This window comes from Pan paniscus, chromosome 19 (assembly GCF_029289425.2).
Source record: "Pan paniscus chromosome 19, NHGRI_mPanPan1-v2.0_pri, whole genome shotgun sequence".
NCBI lineage: Eukaryota > Metazoa > Chordata > Mammalia > Primates > Hominidae > Pan > Pan paniscus.
Window position 1 is genome coordinate 66810272 of NC_073268.2, and position 10904 is coordinate 66821175.

A 10904-nucleotide genomic window follows, 5' to 3' on the forward strand; every position below is an offset into this window, starting at 1 on the left:
CCTCTCCCAGGAACATGCTCTGACTCACACTTGTAGTGCTCCTCTGCCCCCAAACACTCCCTCCTCCTCCCCTTCCTTCCCATCCTCCAATGCTCTGTGACACCAGTGACCTGATTTTCCACAACAGCTCCAACAACTGTCCTCCCCAGCCTCACCCCTCTATTCCACCCTCCCCAGGACACCCTCCGGGACTGTGACCAGGAGTCCACCTGCTACAACACGGTCATCTCGCCTATCTACTTTGTGTCCTTCGTGCTGACGGCCCAGTTCGTGCTAGTCAACGTGGTGATCGCCGTGCTGATGAAGCACCTGGAGGAGAGCAACAAAGAGGCCAAGGAGGAGGCCGAGCTGGAGGCTGAGCTGGAGCTGGAGATGAAGACCCTCAGCCCCCAGCCCCACTCGCCACTTGGCAGCCCCTTCCTCTGGCCTGGGGTCGAGGGGCCCGACAGCCCCGACAGCCCCAAGCCTGGGGCTCTGCACCCAGCGGCCCATGCGAGATCAGCCTCCCACTTTTCCCTGGAGCACCCCACGGTGAGCAGACACCCATCCCAGCCGTGAGAGGAGCTGGGGCAGGAGAAGGGTGTGGAGGGTGGTGGGCGGGAGCCAAGCGGGCAGCACGCAAACCCTAGGCTCCTCCTGGAGCCTCCCGCCCTCCGTCCTGGATGCTGAGCTAGCAGTCACTGCCCCTCCCCAGGGATGGCTGCCCACACTCACCCCACAGGGCCACTCCAGCAGACGGGCCAGCTTAGCCATGCCCTCCTCCTCCAGCCTGGTCTGGCCTCCCCTTCCTGACTCATAGGGTCAAGGCTAAGTTTTCTGTTTCCTTCCTGTTTCTTTCTTACCCTTGCCCAACTGCCAAATCTCTTTCCTACCCACCCTTTAACCTGCCTGATTCTCTTCCATCTCTCCATCCTTTTATCTTCTCTTTACCGCTCTCTCTTTCTCCCCCCGCCGTGGGCTCTGCTCATTTTCCATCTCCCATCTCTCCTTCCTCCTTCGCCTTCCCTCTTCCCCACCCCCTCCTCTTTGTCTCTTTGTTGCTGTGTGTGTGTTTGTGTGTGTGTGTTTTTGTGTGTGTGCACATGTGCATGTGTGTTGTCTGGGTGTCACCTCTTTCTCCTCTGTGTCTCTTGTCAATCCCCTTCCACGACACTTCCCATCACTGCCCTCTGACCCCTGCTCCCCTGCCTCTCCGGCTCCCCTTACGGGCTGGCTCCCCAGGACAGGCAGCTGTTTGACACCATATCCCTGCTGATCCAGGGCTCCCTGGAGTGGGAGCTGAAGCTGATGGACGAGCTGGCAGGCCCAGGGGGCCAGCCCTCTGCCTTCCCTTCTGCCCCCAGCCTGGGAGGCTCCGACCCACAGGTTACTGTGCCCCTGTGCTGTGCCCTCTCCCCTGACCGTGCTGGGCTGTGCCATGCTGTGCCATGCTTCTGGGGAAGCTGGGAGTGTTCCTGCCCACTGGGTATCTGTAGAAAGTGCAGCCTTGGGGCCTCAGTTGAGTGCAAGAGGCAGTCAGGGGTTCTTCTAGACTGAGATCACCTCCAGAAAAGAGCTGGAAGGCAGGGCTGCTGAGATTGCCCCTCTGATGAGAAGGGTGTGTGGAGGAGGAGCTTGGGGAGGGGAGAGGGGATTTGTAAGAATCTGGAAGAGAAAAGGGGGGATGGGGCAGAAGATAAGTTAGCAGGGGGACCTTAGTGGGTGGAGGGAAGGAGGTATCAGATCCAGGGAGGAAGGCTTCCAGAGACAGTGTAGGTGGCCAGGGAGCCCGCTGCCAAGCCACAGTCTCTCTATCTGCTCGTGTCCAGCACACACTTGCCAGTCCTCAGTTTGGTGGCTTTTTAAGCCATGGAGCCCACTGGGCATGGTGAGTGTTGTCAGGAGCCACTGATTTCTGTCCTGAGAGAGATAGAAGGCTCCAGCTGGGAGTGGATTTTGAGAACTTGGTGTGAAATAGGACTTGGCTTCCTGCCCAAGCCCAGCCCCTTCCCACAGCACCACATGGCCCTCTCCCCAGTCCCATTTAATTCCAGGTCTTCTGCTTTCTGGGCTGTTCCTGCCCTCCTCCCCTCCCCTTGATCCCCTCACCACGACCCACTACCACGTGAGAGAGGGCCCCACCCTCCCTCCACCTAGATGAGAGGCTGCAGACCCGGAGTGGAGACAGGTGTCAGCTGCAGATAGAAAAGCCGAGTCCTCCAGAGGCCCTTTTGGGTGGCGGGGCAGGCAGGTTCTTAGGAAGCCTTTAGCTTGATCCCAGAAAAATGGACAGTGATCCTCATGTGGGAAGGGACCTTGCCTCTTGTTGGGATTCAGTCTCAGATCTGGCAATGACCTAGAATGATCAGTGGGAAAGTGAGTCCCTTTCCGAGGCCTCCCCTTCCTGAAAGAGGCTCACAGGGAAAGGTTGTGGGAGAAGAGGACACGATGGGAAGGTGATGGGGTTCTGGGAGGGACAGTCCAACTGTCCCCTAGCATCCTGTGGGCACTGAGGCACCCCCTGGGTCCCAGGTGAGCCAGCCAGATGGTGTGGCAGCCCACCCGAGTGCGCCCACTTCAGGCTAACGGGAGGAGAACATCTCCCAGAGCCCAAGTTGGAGAGGGCGGGCGGGCTGCAGGCAGGCGGAGGAGGGCCCACGAGGGGAGAAGCCAGAATCTGGGGGCAGGCCAAATCCTGCCAGGCTGTTGGAAGCCGAGAGAATAGGCAGAAAACAGCCGTCAGATTGGCGGCATTGTCCCCGGCGCCCCCCGTGCCGCTCTGTCTGTGCCGGGAGGAGAGACAGTGCTTTGCTGGCCTTTCTTCATTTTTTTTTTTTTTTTTTTTGGTATCATCTTTTTGAGAGTCGAAAGCCCTCGGTCCTCCCGCTCCCTCCCTGGGTGGTGGTAGTGTGGGAGGGGCTGGGGAGGCTCCTGGGGTATCTTTAGAATGCGTTTCTGTGTCTCCTCGCTTTGTCAGTGTTTGCTCTGGCTCTTCAGTGCCTGCCGCAGCCTCTCTGATCAGAGCAGGGGGGTTGAAGTGGGTGCAGGGAGGCACTGTCAGCTTGTTTGGGGAAAGGGTGGGGAGAGAGAAGGGATGCCTTTTTTCCCGCCCCCCCCCCGTGCTTCGTGAAAAGGGGGAAGTGGGGACTGAGAGAGAGCGCGTGTGTGCGTGTGCACGCGCGTGTGCGCTGTCCTGGTTTCTCATGCTTGATCATCTCTCTCCCTGTCTAGATCCCTCTAGCTGAGATGGAGGCTCTGTCTCTGACGTCAGAGATTGTGTCTGAACCGTCCTGCTCTCTAGCTCTGACGGATGACTCTTTGCCTGATGACATGCACACACTCTTACTTAGTGCCCTGGAGAGCAATGTACATACACACTGCCCTCACTGCTCCCGGCCACCCCCGGGGCTGGGCTGGCTGCAGGGCTCCAGATCGGCCCAGGGAGGGTCCTGGGGCCGCCTCCTCTCAGTTTGCTGCCAGGCTCCACCCAGAGGCATCAACTGTCAGGACCTCGGTGGCCCACGCTTTGCTGGCACAAGGTCTTCAGGTTCCCCGTTGGGGACAAAGAGATTAGATAAGTTTAAATTGGGGCCTTGCCCTGAAGGGTATAGGAGCAGCGGCAGCCATTATGAAAAAGTGAATCCAGACACCCAGGAGTGACACGGCCCAAAACAGGTGTCATCAGAGTCAATCTATGAATTTGGAGCCCTGTGCAAGCCAGCCCTCCCTGTCCCTGCCCCCCTCCTCCCCACCCCACCCCACCCCCCAACAACATGAGACCTTCACACCACGTGGTGGGTGAGAGCCGCATCTCTGCCACCACTGCCATGCCCTTCTTCACTTGGAGCGCTGTTCCTGTCTCCTCCGTCACTGTCCCCGTGTGTCCCTGCGTCTTCACCAAACTCAGTGGGGTGAAAGGGGCTTCTCTGTGCTCTGATAGCTTCCCTACCCTTTCCCTTCTCCAGCTCCCGTCCCTTCTGACTGTGAGCAGCCCCCTCCTCTCCACTGTTCCCCTCCTGTTGTCAGAGGAGGGCCCAGCTGAGGCAGGGACTGGACCACCGGCTGGGGTGTCCCTAGGGGTCTTGGGTGGCTGGCAGTAGTGGAGCCTGGGGCTGAGAGGGGAAGCAAAATAAGATTGTCCTCCAACTTAGCCATCCTCAGGCCTGCTGTGGCTATTTAACTGGCTGGGCCTGCATGGCGACAGGACCCCTACAGCCTCCCTGGGAACAAGGGGTGAAGGGTTCAGGGGAAAGGGGGTCACAGAGTGATGGAGAAACCTCTTGAGAACAAACTAGGCTCCCTCATGCTGGAGTCCAAGGCTGAGTACCTCCCTTCTCTGAAACAGAGCAACAACCCCACTCCCACCCCGAGTCTGTCCACTAAGGGAGCAGCTGAATTTGGCCTCCACCCTCACCTGCCAGAGTTATTGGTTAAAGTGGAGGTCAGGGAGCCAGCTGTGACATGCCTCTCGTGGTCATCTGCCATTCAACCCACCTGAACCCAACCCAGGCCCTGTGCTGGGACCTGGGGCTGCTGTAAGAACTGGATGAACAGCCTGCAACCTGCAAGCTCTCCTGAGCTGCCAGGTCCCTGCTCCTTGGGAGGGTCCTCTCCCCCTCACCTCCCCCACCGACAGCACAGGGTTGTAGGGGCTGCTGTTGGCTTTTTTTTTTTTTTTTTTTTTTTTTTGAGACAGGGTCTCACTCTGTTGCCTAGGCTGGAGTGCAGTGATATGATCCCAGCTCACTATAGCTTTGACCCCCCCGGCTCAAGCAATCCTCCCACCTCAGCCTCTGGAGTAGCTGGGATTACAGGTGCCACGCCACCATATCCAGCTAATTTTTTTTTTTTTTTTAGAAATGGGGTTTTGCCATGTTGCCCAGGCTGGTCTCAAACTCCTGAGCTCAAGCGATCTGCCCACCTTGGCCTCCCAAAGTGCTGGGATTACAGGCATGAGCCACCAGCCACTGTGCCTGGCCTGCTGTTAGCTTTTAATCCTCCCCTGAGCTGCTCTGGGTCAGGGCCCCAGCCCATCCCTGTGGACACCGGGACTCCCTTCAGAGCCTCTAAATGGGGCCTTTAGAATCAGCTTGTGAGCCACCTGCAGGGCTGGGGGCTGCTCTCCCTTCTCTGGATACCTCCCCGCCCCTCCACCACCACAGTGGGAGCTTAAAGGTGATACAATGTGTGCAGTTTTGCAGGGGGTGGGGGGCAGGGCCTGCAGACTCTCCCGGCTGCCCAGACCCCCTCCTACCTGCTTCCTCCCCGCGTGTGGAGGGCTCATCCATGTGTCTGCCCCTCTCCCCAGCCATGCTCATGCCCATCTCTACCTTGTCCTGGGAGGGCACGGGGGTGAGGGCTGGGCGGGGGGCGCTGCTGCTTTCTATTGTCAGCGCTGCCTCAGTTACCAAACCCAGACACACCCTCTTCCTCCACCTCCCTCCCCTGTTCCTTTTGCAGATGCAGCCCCACCCCACGGAGCTGCCAGGACCAGACTTACTGACTGTGCGGAAGTCTGGGGTCAGCCGAACGCATTCTCTGCCCAATGACAGCTACATGTGTCGGCATGGGAGCACTGCCGAGGGGCCCCTGGGACACAGGGGCTGGGGGCTCCCCAAAGCTCAGTCAGGTACCAGGGCTAGAGCAGGCCAATTTGGCTCACACAGGGAGATTCCATCCTGGCCTAAGCCAGTCCTGATCTGAGGGGATGGGGAACTGAGGCAGCCAAAGAGGTATCTCTGACCTCAGGGGAGCCTCCAGCCTGGGGGAATGGCTTTGAGTCCTGGGGGTAAGGGTAGAGGCCCTGATGAGGGGGAGAGAGTGGAAGGGAGGGCTCAGGTGAGAACCTGCTCCCCTGAACCCTCCAGCTCCATTCTCTCCCCCCACCCCTCCCCCGCTTCCCTCCCTCCACAGGCTCCGTCTTGTCCGTTCACTCCCAGCCAGCAGATACCAGCTACATCCTGCAGCTTCCCAAAGATGCACCTCATCTGCTCCAGCCCCACAGCGCCCCAACCTGGGGCACCATCCCCAAACTGCCCCCACCAGGACGCTCCCCTTTGGCTCAGAGGCCACTCAGGCGCCAGGTGAGCAGATGTGGAAAGGCAGGCACAGGCCTGGGGGCTGGACCCTCTGCTGCTGGTGATGACCTGTGTTGACACTTTCATTCTTCCAGCAAATATTTATTGTGTGCCAGTGATGTGACAGGCTCAGTTGCAGATACCAGGGACACAGTACTGGGCAAAGCAGAAGTGGTCTGTGCCTTCTTGAAATTTGCACCCAGTTCCTTGTTCCACTGAGGAGGCCTGGAGACCAGAAGGGGTAGTGCTTGCCCAGGGTCATGCCTATCTGGTCGGAGGTAGAACCCCAGTCTCTGGTCTTTCCTTCCTCACCAACCAGAGCTGCCTCCCAATTCTTCTCCCCACTTTGGACTGAGCTATGGGGCACAAGGCAGGTTTTAAGTGTCTTCACTTTTGGCCAAGCCTAGGGCCCACCTTCCAGAGCCCACATTCTTTTTTTTTTTTTTTTTTTGAGTTTCGCTCTTGTTGCCCAGGCTGGAGTGCAATGGCACAATCTCGGCTCCCCGCAACCTCCGCCTCCTGGGTTCAAGTGATCCTCCTGCGTCAGCCTCCTGAGTAGCTGGGATTACAGGCATGCGCCACCATGCCTGGATAATTTTGTATTTTTAGTAGAGATGGGGTTTCTCCATGTTGGTCAGGCTGAGCTCGAGCTCCCAACCTCAGATGATCTGGCCGCCTCGGCCACCCAAAGTGCCGGGATTACAGGCGTGAGCCACCGCGCCCGGCCCCAGAGCCCACCTGTGATAAGGCCACAGCCCATGCCATGTGTGTGTCCTGAGGCATGAGCGTGGACACATGAGAATCTCAATCCCACATGCTTGGGGGAGCAGGCACAGTCCTTATTCATTCTGCGAGTAGTCACTAAGCAGCCTCTGTGTGCCAGGCACTGGCGACACAGCCCCTGCCCCCTGAAGCTCACAGTCTAATAGTGGAGACATACCTGCCATCAGATCATTGCAGCCTCAGCTCACAGCTGCCAGACACCCATGTGTGGAGGGCAGCAGGGACACAGAAGAGGAAGGGGTCGGTTTTACTTGGGGATGGAGACTGTCACACACTGTGTCACAGAGAACCTGAGTCCGTAAAATCGAGGGATTCTTGCCAATCAGGAAGGGTATTCAGAGCCAAAGGGGAAGTCTAGGCAGAGGCGGGGAGGCGTGAAGGAGCCAGCTCAGTGAGCAGAGATGGCCTGGCTTCTCTCATATCCCAGGAGGCAGGGGCTGCAGAGAGAGCGATTCTTGCAGGCTTAGGGGAGACCAGAGCATGGGGGAGGGAAGACAGGGTTTAGTGGGGAGAGAGGAGGCATGGTGGACAACAGAGGTCAGGCTGCAATGACCCCTATCTACTAGTAAGAGCGGCTACCAGGACCTCTGCTTAGGATAGTCCTGCTGTGCCTGGTGGTGGTGGGCGGGGGGCACAGCCAGCTTGACAGGAGGGCTAGTCCATGCTGGAGAGGAGACTGCTGGGCTGAGCCCTCCCCCACCCCATATAGGCAGCAATAAGGACTGACTCCTTGGACGTTCAGGGTCTGGGCAGCCGGGAAGACCTGCTGGCAGAGGTGAGTGGGCCCTCCCCGCCCCTGGCCCGGGCCTACTCTTTCTGGGGCCAGTCAAGTACCCAGGCACAGCAGCACTCCCGCAGCCACAGCAAGATCTCCAAGCACATGACCCCGCCAGCCCCTTGCCCAGGCCCAGAACCCAACTGGGGCAAGGGCCCTCCAGAGACCAGAAGCAGCTTAGAGTTGGACACGGAGCTGAGCTGGATTTCAGGAGACCTCCTGCCCCCTGGCGGCCAGGAGGAGCCCCCATCCCCACGGGACCTGAAGAAGTGCTACAGCGTGGAGGCCCAGAGCTGCCAGCGCCGGCCCACGTCCTGGCTGGATGAGCAGAGGAGACACTCTATCGCCGTCAGCTGCCTGGACAGCGGCTCCCAACCCCACCTGGGCACAGACCCCTCTAACCTTGGGGGCCAGCCTCTTGGGGGGCCCGGGAGCCGGCCCAAGAAAAAACTCAGCCCGCCTAGTATCACCATAGACCCCCCCGAGAGCCAAGGTCCTCGGCCCCCGCCCAGCCCTGGCATCTGCCTCCGGAGGAGGGCTCCGTCCAGCGACTCCAAGGATCCCTTGGCCTCTGGCCCCCCTGACAGCATGGCTGCCTCGCCCTCCCCAAAGAAAGATGTGCTGAGTCTCTCCGGTTTATCCTCTGACCCAGCAGACCTGGACCCCTGAGTCCTGCCCCACTTTCCCACTCACCTTTCTCCACTGGGTGCCAAGTCCTAGCTCCTCCTCCTGGGCTATATTCCTGACAAAAGTTCCATATAGACACCAAGGAGGCAGAGGCGCTCCTCCCTGCCTCAGTGGCTCTGGGTACCTGCAAGCAGAACTTCCAAAGAGAGTTAAAAGCAGCAGCCCTGGCAACTCTGGCTCCAGGCAGAAGGAGAGGCCCGGTGCAGCTGAGGTTCCCGACACCAGGAGCTGTTGGGGGAAAGCAATACGTTTGTGCAGAATCTCTATGTATATTCTATTTTATTAAATTAATTGAATCTAGTATATGCGGGATGTACGACATTTTGTGACTGAAGAGACTTGTTTCCTTCTACTTTTATGTGTCTCAGAATATTTTTGAGGCGAAGGCGTCTGTCTCTTGGCTATTTTAACCTAAAATAACAGTCTAGTTATATTCCCTCTTCTTGCAAAGCACAAGCTGGGACCGCGAGCACATTGCAGCCCCAACGGTGGCCCATCTTCAGCGGAGAGCGAGAACCATTTTGGAAACTGTAATGTAACTTATTTTTTCCTTTAACCTCGTCATCATTTTCTGTAGGGAAAGAAAAAGAAAAAATGAGATTTTACAAATGAAATGGAACCTTTTTATATATACATACATACATATCTATCTATCTATATATATATAAAATAAAGTAATTTTCCTAAATAAAAAGCTAATCACGGTCCAGAGTAAAAGCAAAAGGGATGGAGAGTTAGGCACGTCCAGATGGCATTGATGAGAGAGATCCTGGAGATGGGGAGTGGGCGGCAGGGAGGGAAGCTTCAGGGCTGCCTCTTTGTGTGTGTATGAGTGTGTATGTGTTTGTGTATATGAGTGCGTGTGTGTATATGAGTGTGAGAGTGTGTGTGTCTGAGAGTGAGAGAACCTGAACCCCTTGCTCTGGAAGGCTGCACCTCTAGCCTGCCCTCCCCAGCCGTGAAGGAGAGGAGAAGCCCCTCCGCCTGGTGCAGGCTGGGGAGGCAGGGTCTCTTCTGCTGCTATCAAAGCTTTACAGCTTCCTCTAGCTAGGCAGCTCAGTGAATGGGAGTAATTCCAGATTAACTCTTATTTCTGCTGACAGCTATCAGCCGCACATTGAAAGCTGGAAATTGGCATAATGAAGCTGTTTTGGTTAATGGGGCCGACTGAGGCTGGGGGAGGTTGCCTCAGAGGCTGCAGATCTGGATCTGTGGGTTGGTGGGGGAGGGGGGAAGTGTTTCTGGGTTTTCCTTCCTGAAGCTTCAGCACGGATTTGCCACACTTCTGGCTGGATGCGTGACCTGAGCTGTCTGGACTTCAGCCTCCTGCCTTGGGGGCGGGCTTAGCTGACTGGCATTACAGGCACTGTCCGATGGGGACCTCGTCCACCTGCCCGCAATGGAATTAAACCGTGTAAACGGAGTGGGCTGTGCTTCCTGAGGATGAGAGTCCAGGGCTGGGCGTCCAGAGGCAACCTCCTGGTGGAGGTGGTAGGGTCGGAGGCCAGGTGCTGAGTGGGGAGCTGGCCCCCTGGGCGGTGATGAGCGAGCGCTCAGGATGTTTACATGCACTGCTGCTGCTGCCTGCCTAGTGGGAGCCAGTGGAGGAGGGAGGTGTGAAGGTGGCCAGGGGCAGGCAGACAGGAAGAGGGGGAGTGGCGTGGCCCAGGCCACCTGTCTGGTGCTACTGCAGACAATATTCTCTTGTCTGAAATCTTGGTGCCAAGAGGTGGTGACCATGGGTCCAGCCAGCCTGTCACCTAGCCACCTCCCAAACATCTGTCCCAATCCCACTCCCTTGAACAGCCCCCTCCCCTCGCCCCCAGGGCCTTCAAACCCCAGGATTGGATTGGGTTTTTGAAACCTCAGTGGCAACGCTCGCTCACAAACCGTCTGATCCGGTCAACTGGGAGCTGGGGGCACCAGGCTGCCGGGCGAGTGGACCTGGAGGCGTTGTCCAGCATTGTTTTCTAAGCTGGGTGAGAGCTTTTCTCATTGCTCTTTTGGACAGAACTGATACCACTCCTTGAAGCCAAAGCCTGGTTTTATCCTTTTAGGGTGTGCAATAATGTCAAACTTTTTCCTCTGGCCTCCTTGGGTGGGGAGAGGGAGTGCTTGTAGGAGCTGCCATTTAAGATAAAAAAAGCAAAGCTGTACAAAATTCCTAGAGTTCTGTCACCTGGATCTGCAGACTAAGCTTTTATATTTTTGTAGAATTCTATAGCTGTCTATTCCCTAATGACGTTGGAGGGTATGGGGAGCGGGTTCTGGGATCTTTCATTCTTCTAGTGGTTAGAAGATTCTGGGTCAAGGTGAAGCCAGAGAGCTGGACTCCTACCCCTCCCCACTCTTCCAGCACCCCCTCTCCCCGCTCCCGACCACCAGCCCAGCAGCACTAGAGTACTGGAGAGTTGCTTAGGTTGAGTCTTAGCATGCCTGGTTCTTTGTGCGTTCCTCTTCCCCTGGCCTCCTCTTCCCAGTAGGGACCAAGGAATTTGGGGTGAACTTACTATGCTTTTGGGTTGCTCTGTAGAGATCTGCAGGGACCAGCCCAGTGAAAACAAAAAGGTTCCCCTATTCCCTCCCCAGCAGCCCTCTCTGTG

General features: G+C 57.3%; 1 protein-coding gene across 22 annotated transcripts in view; it reads left to right on the forward strand.

Moving 5' to 3' along the window:
* CACNA1G (calcium voltage-gated channel subunit alpha1 G) overlaps positions 1 to 8653 on the forward strand; it is a 67001-nt gene extending 58348 nt beyond the window's left edge. For 7 of the 22 annotated variants that reach the window (XM_055100954.2, XM_055100957.2, XM_055100959.2 and 4 more), the window contains 6 exons: positions 178 to 531; positions 1222 to 1365; positions 3211 to 3345; positions 5440 to 5608; positions 5893 to 6062; positions 7549 to 8653. In XM_055100954.2, the coding sequence (XP_054956929.1) occupies positions 178 to 531; positions 1222 to 1365; positions 3211 to 3345; positions 5440 to 5608; positions 5893 to 6062; positions 7549 to 8283 (1707 nt within the window). In that variant the 3' untranslated portion in view covers positions 8284 to 8653. Of the gene's footprint in view, positions 1 to 177; positions 532 to 1221; positions 1366 to 3210; positions 3346 to 5439; positions 5609 to 5892; positions 6063 to 7548 lie in introns of those variants that run through there. The other 15 variants (XM_055100966.2, XM_055100965.2, XM_055100967.2 and 12 more) reach the window with 3 other exon arrangements.
* The last annotated feature ends 2251 nt before the right edge of the window (positions 8654 to 10904 follow it).